General features: G+C 43.8%; 1 protein-coding gene across 1 annotated transcript in view; it reads left to right on the forward strand.

Annotated features, from left to right (window-relative positions):
• Window positions 1-608: 608 nt before the first annotated feature.
• The window catches only part of LOC120902913 (T-box protein H15-like), a 57,244-nt gene continuing 31,274 nt past the window's right edge, over window positions 609-26,578 (forward strand). The window contains exons 1-3 of the mRNA XM_040311995.1: window positions 609-1,658; window positions 9,113-9,303; window positions 9,388-9,518. Of these exons, the coding sequence (XP_040167929.1) occupies window positions 1,436-1,658; window positions 9,113-9,303; window positions 9,388-9,518 (545 nt within the window). The 5' untranslated portion in view covers window positions 609-1,435. The remainder of the gene's footprint in view (window positions 1,659-9,112; window positions 9,304-9,387; window positions 9,519-26,578) is intronic.

A 26,578-nucleotide genomic window follows, 5' to 3' on the forward strand; every position in this document is an offset into this window, starting at 1 on the left:
CACGTAAGCTGTATAATTCACCAAGAAACTATACGTCAGTCCAGTAAACTCCTTCGAGAACAGTACGCGGGAAAAAAAACTATTGAGATGATACTGTCAACATGATGCAAAAGCCTCAACCCCTAAAATAAAGCGGAAGAACAACCAGAGACAGTGAGAGACAAACAAGGGTGAAAGCAGTGTGTCTCACCCTCACCCCGTCTCATCGTCTGTTACTCACATTCCAGTGAGCAACCCTCCTGCTTCCAGTGAGGAAAACCACTGAGCGCCACAGTTTTCCCTCCCCTATTTGCACGCACACAGTCCGGCACTCAGTCGGGCCGAAGAGAGCGAATGAGCACCCCGAAAGAGGGAGAAAACAAAATGGATGACACCCCGCCAGTAGGCGGAGCTGCGTTTCGGGTTTTCCCCCACCCCTTACATGGCAAACCAGTTTGCGTGCTGCATTTTCCCCTACGCTTGCTGCTGCTGCTGCTGACGGTGGTGGTGTTGGTGCAGTTTGCGTTGCATTTTCTGCACGCCTGCGTGTCGGTGTTTGCGTGTGTGTGCGTGTGTGCGAGCGCACGGCACCGGATACGAAGCGCGCGCGCCAGTTGGGTTCGAAAGCTCATTCCGAGAACTCGTTGCTGAGCAGCGCGCTGCCCATCATCATCCCATCGGGTACGCACGCGTTGAAACGAGCCGTTGTAGCCTCCTGGGGGGGCTAGTGCGTTTCCTTGCTCTGAAAGCGATAGCCGCGATAAAAATACGCCCCACCAACCCGAAACCCTCCCACCCACTCACTACCACCCCCACCTTCTCCCCCTCTCTTCATCCTGGTCGCGTGTGAACCCAGGCTGTATGAAACACGGCAGGGACACCGTTTTCGGCAGCATTTCGAAGCTTACCTTGCCTTCGCGTTAGTGCATGGAGCGACTGTTTGAAGTAGTGCAATAGGAAATTATTAATTTAACTGAACGAAAGCAAGTTGTGGTACAGTTTTACCGACAAAGTGTGGTGACCATCGAGTGCGTGCGAAATCTCCCATTCCGGTAGTGAAAGTGCAGCCCAATCTGTGTGTAACACGAGTACATTGCAATTGCCGTCGGTGTTTGAAAAGTGTCCGATTTTTCCTCATAATACCAAGCCCACCGAATACAAACCCCCAATCGATGAGGCTGTTATAATACGTGCCGTGCCGTCGTCCTCGTCGTCACTCCCCGTAACACCTCCCAAACTGTCCACGGTGACCGGGCGCCCCAGGCTGACCGACAAAATTGAGAGACACAAACGCAAACGTGACCTCGCGAGTGAGCGGACGGCAAGGGAGGCCAAAGGTGCGGCACGGCGGCGGGGTGAAGGTGGATCGCAAGTGGCCAGCAGTGGACGAGCCCGGGCCCATTCTCCAGCGGCTCGGGAGCAACAGCAGCAGCAGCAGAGGCGCACCGCCAACCGAATGCTGCTGGACACCCAGGGGACAGCAGGCGATGGACCGGCAGTGGGACCACCGGGTATGGGGTCAGGGACCGTCCCGAGTACTGCTGCTGCTGCTGCGGCGGCGGCGGCCGCTGCGGCAGCCCTGTCCGCGGCCAAGGGTGCGACGGATTTCTCGATAGCGGCGATCATGGCACTGCGGGAGGGCTCCAGCAGGAGCCCTCTGGAAGCAGTTTTCGTAAGTGGCAAGTTTGTTTTCGATTTTTCTACTATCCATTTGTTCGTACGCTGCCTTACCCGCTAGCCGTTTAGTGTATAGGGTGGTGGTGGTGGTGATAGAATTCCGATTTGAGTTGATTAATTTTGCTCATATCGAGTGGAACGGGGATAAAGAGAGGTTAAGACGAAGGGAAGCATGAATCGTATAAGTGAGCGTTTTAAACGTGTTGATAGGTGGTGTAATGATACAAAATGTTTATTTTGTGGCAAGAAATTGTCTCAAAGCATTTCATAACACTTAGGAGATCAAAACCGATAAGCTTAATTGTGAAATATCTTAAACTTAACTTCAGAAAAAAACGGATAAACCACTATAAAATTAACAGAATTAAAAAAGCAAAATAGATTTCAATTTTAACGAATTTTCTCATCAAACACGAACTAAATCTAACAGGATGTCTTTCATTCAAATATGAATATGATATTCAAATGTGTTTTAAATGTAACCAAAAAGACGTTTAAAGTCTATCAAAGAAGTCAGATTCAGACCAATGCTTCTGAGTGCAATTTGTTATCAAATACAAAAGAAACACTGTTAATTGTAAAATTAGACATATTTAATGCCTAAGCAACAAATCATGGCTTCAATGTGGCCTTTTCTTAAACTAAAACGGAACAAAATTAAAAAAAAACTAAAAAAAAGGGAAAAAAAACTCCCATAAATAATCCTAACGATTTCACACTAAGAAGCAAACAACAAGCGGTCGCCATTGAACGATCGCCATTACGGTTAATCGCTTGAGATAAGCCTTCCGCCTGATAACGGCACACACACCGCATGACAGATGCACAGACCATTTACTTAAGCCCAAAGTCTCAATTATCAAACCGCAACAGTGGAAACGAAATACTAATTACTATCACATCTCTAATTGGCGTTGACGGGAACGTTTTGACATATTGCCGTTCCGTCCTTCCATCCATCGCTCCCACCCAGTTGCAGCTTTGCCAAGCTGATCTAATTTTACAGCTAAATTAGATGCTGCCCGGGAACAACAGTCGGCACAAAACCGTACTCGTGGACTGTTTTTTTTTTTTTCGTTGAGGCGATCGTTTCCATTCCGCCATATTGGTTACGTATAATAAGTGGAATTTAATTAGTTTTCTTGGTGATTTTCTGCAAACTTATATGCACCATAAGTTAATATATCTGCAATATGGGGGAGTGGGGGGGTGTTTGAGACACAGCACACAGTAGGTGGTCGGCCGTTTGGCGCACTTATAATCAGCACCAAGCTACACAAACTGTCATCGTGCGCGACACGGGACATAAACAGTGTTTGCCGCCCCATGTTGACACGGTGGCACAACCGCGCTCTCCCTGACCGGCACTGACTGACGTAGGCGCGAGTGGCCGGTGTCCGCGTGAGCAACAACCTGGGGAATTTTAACCGTTACCGTTGCATAATATAGCACTCCTTGTGTGTGTGTGTGTGTGGTCGTGGGTTTGTGTATGCGCTTATGTTGCAATGGCCACTTAATTGAATTGCGTCAGGTTTCGCCCTGGCAGACCACCCACCCGATGTAGCCCGGTTTTAATCGTGCCGATAATCTATTTAAAATTGATTTATTCCACTAACGGAATTTGCACCAATCGCAGGGATGGGGATGTAGCGCTGGTGGGAGGGACATTCAGGCCTTCGATGAAGGCGCGGTCAGGTGCCGGTCGACGGGACGACAACAGGAACACGGGGCGACAGAGTGATATGCAAACAAACCCGGACAGTAGCCTGTCATAATTCAGGCTGCAATCAGCGGTCTAACCGAAGCGCTAATGCCTCTGCACTTGCGGATTGCCGCAGCAAACAAGGGACGGCGCCGGGGCGGGACACAAGCGGCACACTCTAATGAACTCAGCGGGTATGAATTGGTGTGCGATCAGTAAGGTAGCGGTTTGGGGAGCTGGATCTGTGGTACGATTTTGGGGCCGTGGGGGTTATTTCTTCGATGGAACGGGTCGTTTGCTATGCTGTGAGGTGATTTGAACGACCGTCCCAACCGGTAGTTGAGAAGTGAAGGTTGGAAGCGCTAAAGCGGTAGTGCTTATTTAAAGCAATTAAAATATTTGAGGTTTTTAGTAAGCCACACAAATCATGTGTGGCTGACTGGTTCATTTCGACATTAAAATATCTGAGGTATCAAATGGAACGTTTCAACCATGTTTTAATAAATCTTTGTTTTTAGTATTAAGCTGGAAAACCCTTTCAAGGAGTAGTAACAGCCAGCAGAACGTCGTTAATTTGGTTGTCTTATTTACCTGTGCTGTTCGGAAATGTTAGTTCAATAACAAAATAGCATGATGTGTTGTGTTGGAGGTTAAGAACAAACTCTGATTTATTGCATTTTTAATATATTTTCATGCAAAATGTTTTGCAAACTTTAAAATCCACTACAAATAATTTAGAGTCCTTTGGGTGCATTATCCGATGTACCCATAAAAAGGACGCTCCACTGTGCAGGAATTCCTTAAGGGATGTCAGTGAAGGCTTGGCCGCTTACATCACACCCTTTTAGTCTTTTGCTCTCTCTCCCTTGCACATAAAAATGTATTGGAATAAATGTGTAACATTACTTACTTAACTGTAAAGATGCATTAATTCTAATTTACATAGTATAATTAACCTTTTGATCGATCCCACAAGGTTGGCTGTTTTCTCTTATAGCACTTGTAGACTTGACTTTCAAGGTCCTGGGTAAAAGCTAGTCAAAATGTCCTTCTCAGTTAATTCCATTAAAAGAAGAAGAGAATAAAGAAAAATGAGAAGAAATTTCCAATGTTCCAACCACAAGAATGCACGACACAAATATTGCTTCTTTACACATTTCAGATGTATTAGAGTACAAAACAAGATTCTTATAGAGGTTCAAAATGTTATGAAAGTATTAAAACTTGAATATTTAGATGCGTTGCTTATTAAATGCTCGATTTTAAGGTAATACTTACTTGGGCCTTATAGAATGTTAATTTAATTAGAAGGATTGAGTGAATTAGTTTAAATGGATATCATCCTTAAACATAGGATTTTTATAAGATTTTACTGTTTATATCAAATATTACAACTAAAAAGAAGAACAAATATATGATTAATTAGGGTCTGAATTATTAAACGATTTGCTTATTCGTTTGGCAATAATTTAAATTTTTAAATAATTATAATAAACACGATCACCAGCAAAAGGTTAAATGAACGCACCAACTCTATATAAGTGCGGAAAAAGATTCACCACACCTAACGCATGCGTTCATACACAAACACACTCTACGCTCTTAATTAACTTTGCCATTTGTTCGCGTGTGTCATGATGGGTTTTGCAGGATTTTATTAGAATTCTCACACCTTCAGCCCACCTTCCCACCTCAGTGCGCTTCCCAAAAGTCCCAATCAAACAAAAGGTAAAACGAAGGAAAAACGGAACCACCTTCAAGCAGTGGCGGTGTGTTTGATGCGTCTGCATGTTTTCGACCCATTTTCCAGCCCAATGGTGGCGGTGCGAACAATTCGCACTTTACCGCACGGGGCTCCCTCCATCATTATCATTATCGTAAATCGGTGCGCCTCCCGAATGACGAAAGTATTCTCATGCTGCGTTCGCAAGTAATGCTAAATACTTCAAGTAAAGAGACACATTCACACACACAACAAACGACCAAGTAAAATCACTCTTATGCTAGATAGAGCGTAACAAAAACCAGTTTAAATAAACAAAGTAAAGCCCTTTTTGCATGAGGGTGAAACTAGGTGAAGAAAATCAAACGATTTCGATTTTCCCCGCTAGCCCAAAAAGAAGGAAAAACCGGAAAAAGGGTTAGTAAAAGTTACGACACAAAGCCACCCCGTTGACAGCCCCTCCTCGGGGGGTGGGAAGCCCAAGCAGAGTTCGTGCGTATGTCGATGCGTACGATGGTGCGTGAGCGATTGCGTATGCGTGTGGGGGGAATTTTCGCCGGGCAAAGTAAATCCCACCCATTTCTTTGGGCAAAGGGTTTTTGGACCTAGCCGGAAGTGGCCACCCACCTTTGCTTCTCGCTGCCAGTAACCACCTGTTTTCTGGGACTGGGATTGTGGACCACATTTCAGTGCTCGGCAAGTAATAAAGTGTTGAAAAACTTTACTCACACACAGGAAAGGTAATTTCTCAACACGTTAGAACGTGCTTGCAAAGCGAAAGATTGCAAGTATTTCGACCCAAAATACGCGGTGTTGAAGCATTGTTGGTGCAAAGTGTTACATTGTTTGCTTAGGCCGGAGTGTTGCGTGTGGATAAGTTACGTACCACAACATGCGTCCCCTGTGTAGAGTGACCTTGCGCGTGGCGGGCTGGTAATTCCTGGCTTGTCAATTAAAAATGAGTTGTGTTGGCGGGTGAACATACACAACAGAAGAAGAAAGAAAAAAAACGCAACCAGACGCTTTAATCGATTTATGAACGTCCGATATGGATCATTGATTGTATAGATTCTGTTTTGTTCGATTGTTTTTTATTTTATTTTCAAGCTCACTCAACAATCGAAATGAGCCGCGTAACGAGCGAAAGTGTGATGCACTAAAAGCTCGCTCACTCACTCGCCCGCCTTCTTCTGTCGCTCCTGCGGGTGATAAATGTTGTCGCTTCGTCGATGTTGGCATTGGGAGTGAAACTCTTCACCGGTATCTAGCCGACACCAATTGTTGCCGATTTACAGTTGATTGGGTTTTATGGGGGAGCTCTTCGGCTGCTTCGGTTGCCGGATCCATAAAAATCAAAATGACAGTAAAACATACGTGTTTGTATGGGAATACCCAGAGAGAAATTATCACTTTTAATCGACAAAACAAAACGGATACACTGATTATATAAACAAGCTTCAAGCGATATATTGCACTTTCATAAGTTTCGCTCTCTTGCATTCGTTTATTTGTTGGGAAACTGTACATTTCTTGGTACATAGTGCCAAAATAATACATTTTAGATGCAAAATTATTAACCAAATGTAAAAGAAATAGATTTCACTATAGAAGAGGATCAAGAAATGGGAGTGGGTGGTTGATTTTAATGCTAAAAATCAACTCTTAAGCTTATTCGATTTGGTGTAACGTCTTAACTCCGACATGCCGGCCTATAACATGCTAGTGAGACTTATTCAGCACCATGCATCCAGATATTTACGCCCATTGTCAGTCGTATGAGTTGACAACTGTATTGCCTGGCCGCCTCAGGGAGAACCTATTCTATTCGAATTTACTTGAAATAAGGTAACGTTAAGCAATTATAGGTTTTAAATCAGTTAATTTTTCAGTTTACATCACATGCTCATTTTAACATATACTATGTTAATTTATGAATAAAAAAAGAAGAAGTTAACTTGCTAGAGGAACTAAACTTAGCTAGAATTTGCATATCCAAATGAATAGGATCAATTGTGAATCATTTGTATTACAAAAATACTGTTAAAATTAAGGTACAAATTATTTTAATCAAATCGCCAGAAAATCCTTTACAATAAAACAGGTTAAAACTAAATTAACGATATGAAAAGCAAATGTTAGAAATAACTTATCATAAAAGCCGAACATGGGACAAAGTATAATGTGTGGAAAAGATAATGTAAGATAACTTGTGTAGAAGGTTATTTATTTTCAACATACAACATTAGGCAACATAAAGTTAGTGAATATGGGAAAAAGTAATCAAATTTCAAATCGGATTAAACTTCTTCATGTGTTTGCATCTTTCCTTTTATTACAATTTGAAATATTCTCCTATTGGAAAGGTAAAACGATTGATTTAATCAATTAATTAAACAAATTATATTGAACAACATTAATGTTATACGCATCATATGTAAAAGGGATACATTTTTTTTAAAGAGCTGTGATACTTTATCTTTGATTTAATACTGTAATTGTCCTGCTCATTGCATTATTTCCATTTAGCTTCCTTTTCATCACAATCTTACATCTTTTTCTGTAGATGATATGATGAATCTCCTTGATTCCTATTAAATGCTTGCCTAATTCAATAGAAACTTGTACCTACTGTAATTATTTACCATATTAATTAATGAGCTAAAACTGTAGCATTACAAATAAAGGAACTATAAATCTCATAAAACATGCTCCTCGCCAACGCTTTATTGCTCAACAGCAAACAGCTGATCGTCAACGCCATCATCATCACACGCATCCCCGAAACCCAGTGGGCCATTCTTTTTCATGTCGCAACGCAAAACATTGTATTTTATTGTGCCGAAGAAAGGGTTACCATCCATGTGGGGCTCTCTTGTTTTATTCAATTACGAGATGACATGGAGCTTTTGGCAATAACCGACCAAAACAACAACAACAAAAAGTAGCTGCTGTTATCATCGTCAGCAAATGGGTCGACAAAAACAAAAAACAAAAATCTCTCCTCAAGCATGAAACGTTTGCATAAATATTTTACTCAAAACATACAACCACACACACACACACATTCAAACACACTGGCTCCATGCGAGGGGGGATGCTGGCAGCGGGAATGGTTGAATGGGTGGCGATGAATATTTTGAGGCAGCAAAAAGGGAACCAAACCGTTTCGGCAGTGTGGCAGAAGGAAGAGTGAAACTTTCAGCTTGTTAAGCGCATGTTGATTTTATTTATGCTTTGGCATTTTTCTGCCTTTCCCCCCCTCGTCCGTATGCACATATTCTTAGCCCGATGTTTGCTAAATGTCTCTATTGTTAGCTGGGTACCAACCGTACCGGTCCTTCAAACGGACCAGGCGAAAAAGTAGGTGGGAAAATTAATATCAAAAGCTGCATGTATAACAACAACAACAACAACAAAAAAGCACGGGGTAATGATGGCAATGAGATCAAACCACAGGACTCGCGCCACAGTGGGTGGAAAGGGGGGAGCGATTCACCCAATTGTTGGTGGGGAAATTCAAACGCCCAAAACCGCAAACGCTCGGCCCGAGGTGGGCTGTACTTTGTTTTTTATTGTTTCACGCCTAATTTAATGTATTTCATTTCCACGGTGAGCGTTTCAATTGCATATGGCCGTTTCGGTAGGGGGGGGGGGAGAGAAGGGTTTGGCAGGGTTGGGTGTATCCTTTCCAACCTCCCGCAGACCTCCGTTTTCACCAGTGCCGAAGCGTAATTGGAATTAATTTATGCGTATTAATGTTTGATTTATTAAACAAGCCGTAATCGCGGTGTTAATGGAATATTTAATTAGCTCCAGACATAGAACACTACCACCATCCCACCCATCCAACCCTGGAACCCTTTGGAGTGCCGCTAGTGCGCAGTTGCGCTGTGCGTAACCGATGCATGAACGTACGCTTTGTGATAATTTAAAATAATGTGCTTTAATAATTTGTGTAATGTTTTAATCCATGTTGTTCACGTTTTTATAATGTTTTTTCTCTCTATATCTCTTTCTCTCTCTGTGCACAGGTTCACAAAATTCATCCGTGGATCGACTCTCCGAGGTGGACGATGAGGTAGACGTGGATGTGGAGGAGTGTAGCGATTCCGAGGAGCCGAAATCCTCGGACAGTGGCCGGGTGACCCACTCGCGCACAACCGAAACTCCCAACAGTGTGTCCGTGTCGGATGAGGAGCGGCTTTCACCGGAACCGGCACAAGTAAGTCGAACGATTTGCTTGTCTTTATACCGTCGAGTTCTATTGCTTAACGCCATTTCGTCTCTTCCCAACCCACCCGAACAGAAGCGACCAACCATCGTCGGGTCCTGCAATTCGGACGACTTGCGGCCGGTTCAGTGTCACCTGGAAACGAAGGAGCTGTGGGACAAGTTCAACGAGCTCGGCACGGAAATGATCATCACCAAGACGGGAAGGTAGGTGCAAACGATAACCTTTTTTAGTTTTTGTTGTTGTTGTTGTTGTTGGCAGTATCGTGAGTCACCGAGACACAGATCGTTATCTGTGTCGCCGGGGGAAAAGGAAGTGTCAGAATTAGGAGTCATTTTCCGGGTGGGATTACAGGCAATAAATCATTCTGCTCAATTTTGACTTCGCCTTTTTTTTAAAGTTCTGTAGCTCTCCCGAGTCCAGCTGGAAATCAACTCAGAAATGCATTTTTGGGGTTTTTTTCCGGTCGAGAACACATTGAGTCGCGGGAGGAAACGGGAGAAAAGAATGAAGGTGGAATCGGAAGTGAGCCCAAGACCCTTAAGCCTCTGTAAAAAGCTACAGCTATGAATTGGTCATTAGACAGCATTATTAGGAGTGGGAATTAGCTGCATAATGCCGATGGTCGGATTATGTCGCGGAGCGTGTGCTGCAGATGGTTGTTGAGCTCCGGTCTTGCAAGTCCGGTCCCAGGTATACTATCATCTGACGTGTGTGTGAGTGCACATTTCCGCGCAGATCACGGATGCGATTACAGTAATTATTGAAAGTGGTACGAGGTGTAATTTAGACTTTTGACGAATTAATAGACTTCTTGGGAGGTTTTAAGAGTGGAAGATGTGAAAATGAATGGTAGTAAAGACGACAAACATCTATGACCATACGATGCAAGTAAAGATGTGTGATGAATTCATGGTTTACGTATTGCTTTTTTCAGTAAATCGTGTTTTTAAAGCATGAATGATGTTGCGTACTGCATTTTGAGATGTTTTGAAATCAGTATAAGAAACTTCTTTTAAATAATCATCATGTAATCTAATACTAAATATGCTTCAAAGTACTGATCATTGGTTTCACTTTTTGAGCAAGTTAAATAAGATTTAGTATATGCTTTACATTTGCGATGTGTTTGTGTTCGAATTCAACAAGCTCTAAAATCGAAAGAATCAAACAACAGAGAACCTCTCAACCAGAGAACAGGTTCTCAAAACAAAATTCTTTATTTAGATTCGAAACTGGCATTCTTACTTTACTTTGCTAGAGATGATTTATATCTATGGCAATATCATACTTGTAATTGTACCAGTTGATTGCTAAAATATTGTAGATTTTTGTTACATGTTTGCATTTAAATAGATCAAGACATTTAATGTTCCTCACTGTACCTTATGTAAAAAGGCACTATTTTGTAGGAACAAGAGAAATGCTTACACTGAAATTCTTATCTTGCTCACAATCTCAAGAATAGATGCCGTTAAGTAATCAAAAACCAGAGAGCATTATGTTATGCGTAAGTTTTATGAACAGTTGGAATTACATTATAGACATCGGATATCTTAACACTGAACTGTGCTGATCATTTATCTGTAATAGAAGCCCTTTTAGTTCAGTACATACAAAAAGTGTAACTATAACGGATTAATCACCAAAAAAGTGGTAGAAATAATTCGCAAATTCTCAATTTTATTTATCTTCCAATCGATGTAATCCACCTATTTTGATGCCTGCGTTGTTCTTTATTGAATTAAACTACAAAGTAGCCTGGCTTTGGAACGCGCTTCTCTGATACTATGCACACAATCAAAAAAGCAACCAAACACCACTCAAACACTGCAGTCGCTCGCATGCTTCTGTTGCTAATTTATTGCCAAAATGATAGCAGCTGCATCGCGGCTAGCCCAAAAGAGGTCCCGAGCGCAGCCCCCAAAAGCCGGAAGACTAATGACTGACAATTGTCTGGCGTTGGGGTTTTCTGGCCGCGCCCCACGGACGGGGCAATTTGTTTTCAATTTGAAAATTTAATGCCTTGTTTTTCAGCTTGATTTTCAATTACACCACGGCGACCACGGCGTCCCGAGCCTCTTTAATAGACCGAACCGCTCCCTGGGAACGGTTCCAGATGGTGCGGGCCACCAGTTACACTGCCATCCGTGATGAGTGTGTGTGGGGGAGAGGTTCATTCGCGTTGCATTGGCAACCCGGTACCGTTCCGTATTGGATGATTTAGCTCCCGGTTCGTTTTGTGTCTTTTTCGATGGATGGCGCTGCATCGAAAATGGTTCACATAAACATACACACACACCCGCACACTCCAATGAAAGTCAATGAAGCGGTTTCTCCCCCTCGGTTTTGTGTTTGAGTTGCATTCGTTTTTTTCCTGGTTGTTTTAGTACCACGAAAGAAAAATGACACCATCAAAACAAGGCAATGGGAATTTCCTTCAATTATCCCAACCAAAAAGGAAAGAGAAGCGAAGAAAAAGGGAAAATAGACAAAAATGTCGCCAGTTTTCAAAACGCAGCTCCTGTCAACTGGCAGTGCTCGATGTGTGCTCTTGTTACTGAGGGATGGGGAGTGTGCTCACCCGTTGGAAACGGTCCAATCCAATATGTCGTTTGTCAGTTTGAATAACTCAATAAGGAACCAACAAAAAACAACTACAACGGGGAAAGAACCCATCATTGGGGTTGACTGAATAGTGGCCGAATGTGTCTGTGTGCGAGTGTTACTCCTACGTACTTGGAAAGGAAGATCATTCATCATGAAATGTAACGCGAGGAAATGTAACGCAAGGGATGGATGGAAGTCCTACCCAAAAAGCAGGGCATTATTTCGCCTTTCCCTCTGTCTTCCCCGGGTCTGTGTGATACATTGTTTCAAACTGACACAACATTGGGCCGCCCGCACTGTGCGCCGTAGTTGATTGGATGGAATAGAAAATGGAGGGTGGCGGCTCTAGATGCAGGAGATAAAGGGCCCGGCCCCGTCACCGTCTAACACATCGGACGTGATAATTTATGAAAAAAGGAAGCCTTGTACCCACCTCGCAACACACACATAACACACGCGTGGAGACACTGAATGGAAAATGGGGAAGCTCCTGTTTGCAAAGGCTCGATTGAATTTCTTCGTTACGTTCCGTCGCCAATGATTGGAGCTGCCTTGATTTGAGTGACATTAATGCTTAATGAGAATCGCACCACCACCACCACCACCGGCAGCAATGATTGCGATTACAACGAAGCGTTTTACGGTTTTCAATTTACGGCATCAACGCGAACGCGCCCGTGCAATTACTGCCCAAACGGAACGGGCTCTCGATAAAGGTGAGGTGTGCAATTAAACTGCCAGAGCCCTTTCGATTAAGCTGCCTGCCCATGTAAAGGCCTTCTTTCGATTGGCCTTCTGACCCATAAATTGTTCGCTCGAAAAGTAAAACTGCAGCTCGGTTGCAGCTAGCTAATCAATAGACAGCTTTACAGCTGCTCGACTTCTTCCTAATAAAACTGAATTATTAATTCACACACACACAGACGCGGAAGAGCCGCGCGAAGGTGAAACTTACACCGATGAAACAAAACAGTCCACACTGGCAGCACCATACGGTTCCATTCTCAGACCTGTCGACATGTTAACGTGGTGCAAGGGGCATTAAACGTCAAACGGCTTTGGAGTTGGAGCGAAACTAAAAAAAAACTAAAGAGCTGGAGCTCACCTCACCCCCCTCTGCAAAGCAGTAACCATTCATCAGTCCAACGACACTAAAAACAGCTAAAAGAAGCCTAGTGGGTACAATAACAATAAACTCTCCGCCCGACTCCGGCGCTGGTGTGCGTTCTGGTGTGCCCACCCGTGGTGCACTTTTAGGCTCGGGGTCCTTAATTAGGCAAAAGGTGTTTATAATCGAACGCGCGAGAACCCGGGTGGGAGACTAGTGCCGCCCGCTCGCCCGTTGCTGCTGCCGCTGCTACACCTCCACGGTGCAACTGGGACGGATTTGGCTCTTTTTTTTAATTTACGCTCAGCTCAGTCCGTGATTGTTTCACTCGCTTGCCGTCTCGTCCCTCCCAACGGGTCACACTTGGGACACTTTCTTAACCATACCCCGGTCGGGTCCTGGTGGTGCAATAAAAAATTAATAAGATTACATTTATAACGCGTTTGCGTCGCCTCTTGGGAGCCTCACAACCGAAGGCGAGGAAGTAGGAAGGAGCGCTCCAAGGTTTTGTCACCTGAAATTGCTGATAAGCTTTACGGATTTTTATGAGCGCTGGGTAGTAAATTTAAATTTAATTAAACCCATCCACCCATCTCACATACCCGCCCCTTGCTGGTTGGCTGGCAGACAATCGTAACGAGGCTGCCATTTAAAAACACGTGTTCTTTCCTGATTATGTGTAGTTTTTTTTTCTCTTCTTCGCGCGGTCTGGTATCTCTCGTACGCTGCGCTGCATGCTCCATTAGCCACCGAACGAAAGCATGCGATTGCGTCGCCGATCGGGCGATCGCGGGATTAGGTTTTATCGAATAATTTATGGCTCTAACAAGAATTAAAATCAAAACCTGTCCGCGTTTGACCGTAGGTAAGCGCATTTAAATTAGTCAACAGGAGAAGATGAAGAAGAAGAAGAAAACCAGGGATAATTCGATTTTTCGATACAGGCACAGGTATTTCCTTCCTTTTTTATCATCCAATCAGCTACCATTGGTGGCTTTGCATGTGGGGATGGTGATTGTTTTGTTTTGTTTTGTGTTTTCACTGTTACCCTTGTTTGATTAGAAAAAGGTGTGATGTTAACGATAATAGAGTTTTAATAGGTGTGACTCATCAGCTGCACGCTGGTAATCTGTTACAGCAATGAATAGACAGTTGTTTTAAGGGTGAGCTGTGGACTCGAAGTGAAAAAAGGTACATTTTTATGTTGCTTTGATGTACTGGGTAAACAAGTTAATTTAATGCCCGTCGATGGTAAAATCGATTGAGATTGATCAAGGGAAGAGAACCTTTTAAAATCGTGTAGTTTAGTAACAAACAAAAGCATTGACATTTTATTTAGTACATTGAAGTACAAAAATAAATGACCTCGAATATAGTTTGGCTTTAGAGAGCATTCTAGTTTCGTTAATGGTACATACAGTACATAATATTGGAAGTTTTTACGATATAAGCAGCATTTTTATATGGATGTTGACGCTTGGTGGCTGAAAACTTGTCAACACTACATACAAAATCGTACCCAAAACAAGCCTCAGTAATTCATCCTAATAAGTAAGTAAACGAGTGCCAGACATGTTATAAACAATCCGGATGATGAATACTGTTCCACTGGCAGCCTTAAATTTCAGCTCGTTGGATGGAAAAAGAAAAGGCCTTACTATAATAATGATTGATAATGATAATGATTACTATAACTATAATGTTTTAATTATATTGTTGATGTAATGGCAAGTAAATTATGTATTCACTGTTAATACCGCTAAGATAAGAACGATCGGCCTTTCAGAATGAATGATATGGTAAGAAATAATATTATGATTTTATAGTGGTCATGTCTGAGATTATTTAACTTAAGCTGTTAATGTTAATGTTAATGTTAGTACTAAATGTCCCTGGAATGATAAGAACGTCAAGGCTCACGCAAATAATTCAGGAATCTAAATCAAAATGAATAATGGTTCTACGTGCTAAGCAGGTGTTAGACAGTTGATTTGTAATTTGATTATTTTGATAATTATTGGAAATGAATTCAACGTTAAAATGATCGTTATTATATTATGTTTAGGAAAAATATATTAAAGAAGGGGGGGCGGTCCCGTGGTACAGTCGCAACTCGAACGACTCAATATCATGCCCGTCATGGGTTTAAGCCCAGAATGGACCGTCCCCCCGTAGCAAGAGTTGACTATCCGACTACGTGGTAATGAATTAAGTCTCGAAAGCCTGTATAGGCCGGCATGTCCGCGTAGGACGTTACGCCAAATAGAAGAAGAAGGAGAAGATATTAAAGAATAATGGTTCTCAATCGATGTACATATATTTTATTCTCTCCCGAAATTGGAAAATCTCGGTCAAACTATTGTTTTATTGTATTAATAAATCATTTATATGTTTATATGTTTTCAATATTATCGTTTGGAAAGGATAAATAACAAAAAGCATGCTTAAATTTATGCACATTCACAAAACAGAATGTCAAAAACTGACACATTTACCAAGCCTTATCTTGTATAACAAACTGAAACACTACACGCCAGGTTTGTGCAAAATGCCACACACTCTGATGAAAGCTGCGCATAATCGAATTTTATCACTATTCAATATTAATCGATATTTCAACGATCCCGCAGCAGCGTTCGGCCTCCCATGCCGATGCCCTCAATAATCAATCGCAAACGCGCAGGCCACATTTAATACCGCACGGCTCACCGGTCGGTTCGAAAGCTAGCGCTGCTGTCTAGCTTCCTAATGCCGATACCGAATCCGACACCGCCCCCCCCCCCCCCTGAACCTTCCTCGCCAGGTATCGGTTAGACACAATTTTTATGACTCCCTCGCGAATTCCACACACGCTCGTTCCGCCAGGTTCGCCAAAATCCGTCGTACCATCGTGCTCCTCCCGAGCGCGCACACGCCGAGGACAGCGAGGACACAAAAGGTGCTGCGCATAACGAACCGGGAGCTTGATTTATGGCCCAATGGACACACGGGCCCATTATCTTGTGTGCGGTGCTGGTGCCCAACAGACACCAACGCCAAAAGAAGGTGTCTTCTGTTTTCGCCACCACTTCCACCATGCCACGCACGCACGCTTGTATACATAAAACATACAAGTCGTCGCAGCGTATGGGCATAACTCCTGCAGGTTGTGGACCGGCGGGACCGGAGGGAACTGGGTGCGCGCGCTTTTATCGTGGTTTAATTAATTGAGATTAGTTTACTGTCGCCGAAAATGAATCCGATCCACGATAAGCTTCCAAAACGATAGCTCTACAATGTCCAATCGCACGTTCGCCCGATTGGACATTGGACAATGGCACAAGGAGAAAGGAGGGAGTAGCAGCCGGCGGACAGCCACGGTTTCCGTTGTCTACGTTTTTGGAACCACGGGTCCGATTACACCTCGACGAGTTCCAGTTTGCTCCGCCCGGGGAGTTGAGCCAAACGTTTGAATCGGTCCAGTGGGAGATGTTGGGAAGCCGGAAAAATTATGCTGATTGAATTGTTGGTCCATAAAATGAGCAGCTGGTTGAGCGGATTTTCGGTTGTCTAATGGTGTGTTGCTGGCGCCCACGTCGTCGATTGCACTGCCGTGTGCAGAACGCTCCCCGGCTTGCGTGAATGGAGAGATTAGCGTTGCATGCGAAACCAACGCGTGAAGGCAAGAATAAGACATTATCCTTTAAATGAAGCCATTTTGGTAGGCTTTATCCTGCGCTGGGGACTGAGCTGGCGATAGCAACCGATCGACGAGTCGATCGTAAATTAATTCAATTGCAATAGGCTTACTGTGCTGATTGTGGTAGCTTGTGTGTGTGTGTGGTTGTGGTTTCCTGCTAACCAACGGACAACCGCACACGATCATGGTTAAAGCGAGAGAAAGGAAAGCGGAAACACACACACACACACACATTCGGCTTAAGGTTTAAAAATGATACAAGAAAAAACCATGCAAACATAACGCAGTCTGGGAATGCTCTTTTGAATCTCAAAGTCTGGTTATGAGGTAGTTTTTATGCAAACGACGCCTCAACTCGAGCTGTGCAGCAACAGCAGCTGCCAATGCAGAAGGCAATTTGACGATGGATTTAGAAGTCTGATTGCTTTACGATCGACTTGCTGCGATCGATCTCGGGATCGGTTGAAGTTGCAGGGGCAAGCCGTGATCTTGCGACATTCAATCCATTTTGTAACGTCTCGTGCCATTTCCTGCCCTCGATGGTTCATTTGCAGCGAGGAAGGCCTTTTTGAGACATATTAGCAGCAGTTTATTGCCTTAATGGATAAGATCTTGCCGTAGCAGAGTGAAAAAATACTTAGAATTAAATTTAGCGAACAAATAAAAGAAGGCTTAGAGACCAATATGAGGCGATCAGTATTAAACTGTGTTAGCTCTTGCCACTACAAAAAATTTTGAAGTATATTTAGAGCTGAATTAAAATAACAAGAAAATCTTTATAATATTCCAAGAAGCGATGCTAACCTGTTACCTCTTTTCATAAAGCATCTCCACCAAATCCCAACCTAGCATACCATACATCAATCTTCTTCCAAGCTGTAGACAGCTTAATTAACACCCTCTTTGTGTGGCCTTCAGAAACAGTGAAACGCCTTCAAGAATGGAGATTTCGGAGCCTCGAGCACGCTCAGTCCCGTGCACCGAGGATCAATTCTGATACCGCTGACCCTGAAAGGGCTGGCCACTCATCAATTACTGCGTGGCATCGCAATCTCAACGATTCCAAGATCGAAAAGCCCATCCCCGTCTGTTTGTGGCCCTTAAGTCCATCTTATTCCGTGCTTTTTTTCGGTATATCATCACACATTAGTCTAGTCGTTCCAAACTCCGAACAAAAGCGATGACTATTGGATAATCGTTTCCAATAAGCTGTCGATGAAGGTGTGAAAAATCGTACCCACTAATCGTTAGTGTCACCGAAGGCAACAGGAGAACGGACGATCCGATTTATTCCCCTTTGCTGCTGCCCATCTCACTGGGCCGAGACTGCCAGGGAAATCCACCTGTCGATGGCGTTCAGCTTTTGGAGGGCCAGTGTGTGTTTTGTGGAAAGATATTTTGTTACGCGCACGCTAAGCTGCTGCTGATCGTGCTTTGCTTGCTCACCCGATGACAAAAGCATAAATTATGCAAATACAGCCCACCGATCGATCGATCGATCGCTCGCGTGTATTGGATGGCTGCCCGTGGAAGGTGTCAAGGTGTTTTGTTTTGTTTCCCGTGCGACTTGCGAGCGAACAACCGAATTCACCAATCCACCCAGGTAACCGAATCGGCCACAAGCGAAAACGCTCGATGCTCATTATCTGATTAATTTGTAAATTCATTAATTTTCCCATATCTCCCCGTGCCGATCGATCGCCGCGCTAGCCAGCCCTGTGGTCTCTGCCCGGGTTGACTCGTTTCCATCGGTTGGGATTGGGAAAGGATTGATCACTTAGGGGTGAGGGGAGCGGCTCTACGTCGATGAAAGCTGATACCTCCCTCAGTTTTCCCAGGGCAACCGAACGGAACGGGTGTGAGGGAGGGTGAAGAAAAATCGTCTTTTGAACGAGTGTTGACAAAGTGTTGATCGAGTAACGATCGAATACATAAGCTCGTTCCCGCCCCTCTCTCTCTCTCTCCAGCCATCTACACCAGTGTCGTAGGAAGTGGATTAAGCCAGGGAACCTGTTCGTCATAAATTACGACCCCGTTGTCAACGTAGCTATGCAACGTGTCAGCATGCAGTGCGGCGAGGGTCGCCGGTTTAGAGATGTGTATTGTTGCCTTCCTAGTTGACACCCGCTGGCTCAGCCGACGGGTCGGTTACAATCCTGCCCAGCGTTTGGACGTCCTTTGGCCTTTGGTGGAACAATACGGGTCCTGTGTGGTAAGAGCTAAGATGGGCTGCATTGCGCACGGTAGGTGGTGGCCGTGGACGTTGCGAACGGTTAAGAACCAGTTGTCATTGTGCCGGCTGTTGATGGTGGTATGATACTGGTATTTAGAAGTGCCTTTCGATCGCTAAGAATAGGATTGTTGGCTGGGGTAATGAATGTCTAATAGCAGCTATTCTTGTCCAAGTACCCGAGAGTTGTTCTCCGATAGGCTGCAATGATTCTTTTAAAGGAATTGTATTTATCGTGTTATTGAGTACTTAAGAGATGGTGTCTTGAGATACCGGTTTGCAGTTGTTTGCTAACAATTCTAACTACTTTATCGAGAAAAAAACTCAATTTCCACACATAACTGTTAACTGAACTCCATAAAAGTTTTACTTTTGCTCCCTGAATTTTACAATGATTTTACCCGACCGTACCTGACATTATGTTGGATGAGTTACTAAATACTACAGATAATAAAGTTATAAAGTTCCTTTTTCAAACTATTATCTACAACACATTAAAAACAAGATATGTAGATTTATACTTTGAATAATCGTTTCTTAAAGATATCGATACCGTTGAAACGATCTTTGAAGAGATCCAATCCTAAAAACAGCAGAATGAAGGTAATAAATGTGTCTCAAAGTACATTTATACCAGCCTAAAATCACAAATTGTAACCTTTTCATTTGGTTGACAATCTTGGCAAAGGAAATGTGATCTCATAAGACAAACAATGTTGATGGTGAAACCATGACAAATCTAAAGGAATCGGTTAGCAATGTACAATTGTACAATATTGTTTGGACCACCTTACCTTAGCGCCAGACTTTCCCCAGCACCCTTTTGCACAACAGTTACCCCATTTTCCGGTGACCACGAAAACAAAAACCTGCCCAAACCATGTCCCGACCCAGCCAGCCAGCCAGCCGGAGCTGCGGCAATGGGCACAATTAGAGCATTATCGTTATTTATCGCACATAATCACCTTTCGGGGATAGAATTGTCAACGGCAAAAAGTTGCCAACCGTGCTCGGATGCGCACAACCCTTTCCCTTTCCTCGCGCCAGTTGACAAGTGTGCGTGTATGTGTATTTTTAATGTTACTGTTAGCCGGGCCTGTACCAAGGACCTTTGTTCGCAACCCGTCAACGCCGTCCATGAGCAAATAAATTACGAAAATTCAACACCCTACACCGTCCTCGATCGTCGTCTTTTTTCTTTCTCTGTATTCTATACAAGTTGTCCGGTTGTTGCTGTTTGCTGATGAACTCTACTGCCACGGCTGGCGTGTTGATTAGGCTTCCCAGCTTTCTCCCGTGTGCAGCCCTCCAGCGCTAAGGGACCAGTGACATGAAATGTGGTGGAAAATTATGTGAAAAGAGTGAATGAAATACAAGGGCGAACAGAAAAAAGAAACAAGACAACGTATTCAAAAACTTGTCACCAACTGGGGCGGGTGTGCTGTACAGTTAACAAAGTTGTGTGAATGTTTCAGTGCGTTTTTTTGCTCCGTACGATTGCCAGGTGATTTAGATTTTTAGCCCAGACAGAGCGCGAACCTGACCCATTTGCCCAGCTGGAACGGGGAAGGGCATGCAAGGGATGAATATGAAAATTTTCCAACATCATGCGAATCGATCATTAGCAGCTATTCACTCAAATGCGGGCAACAGTGTTGGGGCGTTGGGCTCGAAAGTCTTGTGCAGAGCGCCACGCAGGACAATGTCTGTATTTAGGGGTGCTACAACTGCTTGAAGACAATACCGGCATGTGTCGTGTGACCATCTTGAGCACGAGCGCAAAAGACACTTCTACGAAAGGCAAAACAAAACGCTCCAAAAAAAACGTTAATGTTACGAAGTCAACACGTCTCAACGCACCCGGTCCCGAGACCACCGGCTGCGAGCAGCTTGTTGATTCGGTTGTGTCGTTTCGGGGTCGGCGTAGGTCCGACAAGGTTGCAGCACCTTTGGGCAACGGGGTCAAATTAAGTCATTTGCAAGACACGACCTGAAACTGGAGCGCAGATCGCCAACCAGCCACGGTGGTGGTGCGTGGTGGTGTTAAACACCTTCCGAAAATGACGAGTAGCGCCCCGTCGAACGCAAAATCGCAATCAGCGGACCGAGCTACACCGCTGAACTACACGCGCTAACCTTTCGCACTTACAAACAACAGCAGAACGTTTCGAACTTCTGCAGCGAAACAATATCATAACCCCAAAAATAAAAATAAAAAAAACAAATCTTCATTGTGGCCTTTTTTTGTGCTGTTCGTTCTTTGCTGGAAGCTCCCTACCGGTGGGTCACTGCCGCAAACGCACGACACACCAGCACGGATAAGATTAATCACCGCCGCGAGTGGCGAGGTTTATTCTCATCATAAATAAACATCTACTTAAATCCTTTTTCTTAGCGCGACCCAAACCGCGCCAAACCATTTGTTTGGGCGCAAGGATCGACTGTCCTGCGTATGCGCTTGGTGGTATGGGGTGCCCATCGGGGCCCATGCGAGGGGCTTCTACGGACCTGGTAAAGAATAATGACTATTTTGACGTTTCAATATAGACACACAAATATAAGAATAACGATGCTCATTTGTTACGCTCCTTCCACCTCGCTGGCCCGGTGGTGGAAGTTCTTCTGTTTGGACGCATAAGCGCATTGTTGTCCAGCCAACAAACTCTACACGGGAGGTTTACAGCACCAGCCCAACTACCTTTCTATCGATGGAGGTGGAAAATGAGCTGGAATTGGAAGTACAAAGCTGGAAATGATGCAGAATGTCTTTACCGTTTGTTGATGGAAGTAGATTTTATTATGATAAAGAAATCGTTAACCATTTCATGAAGTTACATTATAAGTTCTATATTTTTTATTGAAGACTTAAATCTAGGTAATATTCCTTTGTTGATGTATTTGAAACAAATTTTGTTATTTTACTGTGCTGTTTAAAAGAACTTAATTTGGCGTTTTTAAATAATGTAATATTAATTGAAATCAAAGTAAAAATTATTCCATTGCATTTGCATTTTTGTTTGAACTAGTTCACTTTAGTTTAAGTATTTAATAAATTTTTTGTGTTGGTCGTATAGTTAATAAGAACTCGTCATATGGCTAATTAATGTCGAATCATTAAATATACTGAAGCTAACTAAAAACTGCATATTTAAAAAATTCTAAAATAATCTAAAATACTCATGAATGTGTTGATGGAACGTAACAAATATTCACAGTAATTAAAAATACAAATAATTAGAATTCAAGATCCAATAAGAACATTGGAGAATTGCTGTTATCAAACATTTTTATTCCTACAAGCAATTAAACACACATGCTACAAGTAACAATCAATCACATATTGTCAACGGTTTAATGTTTAAATTGAAAAGATCTCTCCAGACTTAGGTCACAATCATGATTGTAATGCTAAAACGAAGCCCTATCTATTTTCCTTACCAAAGTAATGCCTCATAAACGTTTCAGCCAATGTATGTGATCTCTTTATCATTGTACTCAACTTGAAATGAACATAAAAAAATCAACAATCAAACCCCTCTAGGGTGGTCGATCGCGTGATATCATCGGCGACAATCGATCGTCGGTACCATCGCGCACGAAACAGGGGAACAAAATGCACCGAGTAAACGGCCGACAGTAGTAGCGGGTGTATAATCGTATTATCCTGCATTTTTGGGCCGTTTTCAATTAATTATTGTTTGGAATGTTAATTTCCAGCATTCCACCTCCACAGTTCGGCGCGTTCGAGTCTCCGGTGATGTGTTCGAGGGGAACTGGTGTGTAGCTAATGGCGTGTAGAAGAAGTTGCTTGGTAGATTCCTTTTCGTTTCCCGGTATTCCCACATGCACCGTCAAAGCCCCTGGGGACTTTACACGAGAGCATGGCACTACGTAAGCGTCGAGAGCTTGAGAGATGAGAGTGAAACAAGAGAGAAGAATGGCAAGCGCAACGGCGCAACGGTGTTCCGGCGATGGCCATTTGTAGCATTATTTTTATGGGCAGCAACAAACACCTTGGTGCGCACAGCAGGACCAGACCAATGGACGCCCGCTGAGGTCCTAGTGTCCGGTCCGAGGGACACCGAGGGATAAATATTGTCACCTCGGTTTGACACCCGCCGGGAAGGGTTGCATGTGTGTGTGCGTATGTTTCTGTATGCGACGGGAGACGATGTGGCAGCAAACTGCATGTCCGTAGGTGTGAATGTGCTCGGGAAGAATCTTACTCCATTGCTGTCCCGTCTGGCAGCACTGGCAGCCCCGTCGACGGTGAAATCGAGCTCAATAAACAAATATGAAAAGTTGCATCGAGCGAGCCAAGGAGGGAAAAAATGTACACGAATTTATCACGCTTGTTTGCGCTGCGTCTCCCGGACCAGAGCGCACACAGTAAGCCTCTTCGCTTCCCGGTGGGCATCTTCACGCATGTACGGCGACACGAGGTGAGGGCATTTCGTGCCAACAAGTGTTGAAAGACGGATGCGGCCACCCACGGGTCCACGGGGCTTTCTCGGAGCCTGGGCGAGGGCACGACCTCCGGGGACCACCGGTACGAGCGGTGCGCGGAAACGGTTTCGATTTGGTCTCACACTTTTAAAGAGTTGTTTTGAAAAATTAGCTAAAATTAGAGGTCAAAATTATGGGTTCCCGCGTACGGGGGTTTTCGGTTCGTTCGCTCTTCCCTACCCTCGTTCCGAATACGTCAGCGGCCTAGAACGGGAACTTTAATTTCTTTTCGAACGGAGCGATAGTCCGCCAGAGCAAAACCGTGCCGTGGGCTTTGCCGGTTCATTGGCGATGACTGACAGCGGTATCGCGCCAATCAGAGGGCTGTTCCTGGAATGGGTCAGCCTTTGCGGTACTGAAACCATCACTCAAATCCGTTCCGATGCCTCAGGCTTTTTTGCCGGGAGACGACGAAGCAAGTGGACGAATCTAACCAAAACTATGAGGCAGAAAAAAGCGGTGATTAGTAGTCGTTTCGTTTTGACGACTTTTTGAAGTGTTAGAAATGGGGCCTCTTCGAGGGATGGGATTCGATTGGAAAAACGGCCACGGCAGTTATTATCATCAATTTCCGCTCTCGACGCAAGCGGTGCCGTTGCGTGATTCCTGCGAACGCCAGTTAAGACATTTCGATCATTAGCGGGATAATAATATAATTTTAGCCGGGCACTGTTGCTTCCTTGATGGGTTGCCTGGTGTCTATGATAGGAGGTGTTTATTTCTTTGAGGTGAGATTGAGCTGCGAGCCTGTTTTGTTGGGTGGTCACCAAGGTCGCACTTGACGCACGGCGTCTTTTGACACGTTAGGTGACGACGATGTGTTAGCTTTTCAACAACTGCCTGAAAGGTTTCGGGTGTTCCTCTGCAATGTTTGTGCGTGCGTGAGAGGATTAAATTTAGAGACATGGTGGGTGGCTTCGACTATCAATAGAGCTTGCTTGAGAAGATATATCAACCATTTACTGCTACTTCATGTTCGCAATGACATAAGAGAAGGTTTACAGACATCTGAGCAAGTATTTGAAATGTTCTAACACTGATCTATTTCAGCAAACTGGTAGCACCACATTGCGATAACTCGTGGAGGCAAATGGTCCTTTTGAACTCCTTCTGACTACATCGTAATGCATTAAATGAGTTAGCTCTTAATCAATAAAACCATTTCCCTGATAAAACCTTTACAACGACTGCAACATATTGTGAACACATGTCAAGCGATAGGCATATTTGAACCTTTTTTACTTATCTCCCTGGAAGCGTTTGATTGGCCGGAAACACTCGGCCGAATACAACGTAATGCGTCATTAAGTTCCTTTACATTGCGATCCTTTTCATAGTAGTTGACCCAACTACACATCTCATGATACCTTCGCGTAACAAACCATTCCTTCGGTTCGAGTTTACAAAGTCGTCCATCATTCGACTGCGGCCGGCGATAGTTGGCTGCCATACAGGACACCACAGCACCGTATAGCCGGCCGTAATAGCTTCATCAGTGCGACCACGCGTACCGTAATTCATTACGAAGCGCCCTTCAATAGTTTCTTCGTCAGCTATTCCGGTACAACATTCTTTCCATTCCGCGGTTCAGTTGAGAATGGGAGGGGAAAAAAGACGTCCTTCACGGGACGCACTAGTGTGCCGCTGGGAAAACGGAGATCGTTGCAGGCGCTCGTTCGGTCAACACCTTGAAGCGTACCTCGTACCTCGAAGCACCGCCCGATGCGCATTCCTTAAGGTCGTAATTAATTTACAATGCGCCTATCACACTATCATCAACCGCGGAAAACGCACGTTTGCAACCGACACACGATCGCGCACAGGCGCAACGATCATCCCGATGCACACCGTGCACCACCGCCATCAGACCCAGCACGGACGTAGCGCCGATTATCGTACGCACACACATTTTTTTCGTTTTTATGCGTGTTTTCGGTTTTTATGACCGCGTGGACGTTATTAACCGGGGAAGGTAAAAGAAAGAGAGCGAGTTTTTTGGACGTGCATTTTCTTCCCCTGTTTTGAAGCTTCTACGCTCGGCCCCGGAGCAGTTTAACATAGTTTGAAGTTGTAAAAATTTGTTTCATTTCAATTTTTATATACTGCACACCGTGTAGTGTCTGCTTCAGTTGGTGGAATGTTGAAAGTAGGGAAGACTTAAAAACAGATCGTTATCGACGTACCTTAATAAATGTAAATGCGGCGTACGGAAGGAATTTGAAGTGGTGCACCAAAACAGGGAAAAAAAAGAGCCGAAGGACAGTCCAGACCCTTGCACGAGTGCGTGTGTACGGGTTTTTTTTTGGGGTATAGGCCGTTGTGTTTACCATAATCATGGGTAGGCACGATGAAGCATGTATGTAGCATCGTTTTTTTCGACACCTTTCGACTGACTCACTAATCTCTTTTGGCGTTTGGGAGCTGAAGGGGGAAGTCATTGAAGCCATTCGGATAATTCGGCACAGGACAGGTGAGCTTTGTATGAAGTTGCCCGATGCGAATGAACCAGTGGAGACTTTGGATCATGTTGACGGTTTAGCTGCTCGTATCACTCATAAAGAAAAGTTTGTTGGGAATAAATTTGCCTCGCTGATTTATGTTAGGAGTTGCAAAATGATTGAAAAAGACCTGATATGAAATAAGAAAATCAAGTAATAAAACACATGCAGTATATATAGAATATGTATGCAGTATATGCCAAAAACGGACTCCAAACAGTTAAAAAAACATTACATTGATTTCTTAGGCTTTATTCTTTCTCACATAAATAAGTCCTTTGATTCTGTGGTTGGTTAAGGTGGCTAAACGATTATGGCAATTAATTAATCTATTATTTATGATAACAAATTTTCAATTTCTTCATTGCATCATTTTACTGAGATCGGTACGATCCTTAAAAGCTATTTTGCATAAGCACTTAGCTGCACCCGATTGCACCCGGTCAGGGACTGAATGATGTGCTAAAAACTTGACGCATAGCGTGCTTCAAGTTCGTTTTTGCCACTCGATAAAGTTTTGTGCGATATAGATGTATCGTTTTTCTGGAGGATGGGTAAAGAAAAGGAAACTTTTGCTTAGTTAATCAACACATTTTCGGAGTGTTATTTCGGTTGTTTTTAAAACAATACGCTAT

The sequence above is a fragment of the Anopheles arabiensis genome, chromosome 3, assembly GCF_016920715.1.
Source record: "Anopheles arabiensis isolate DONGOLA chromosome 3, AaraD3, whole genome shotgun sequence".
In the NCBI taxonomy this organism is placed as follows: Eukaryota; Metazoa; Arthropoda; class Insecta; order Diptera; family Culicidae; genus Anopheles; species Anopheles arabiensis.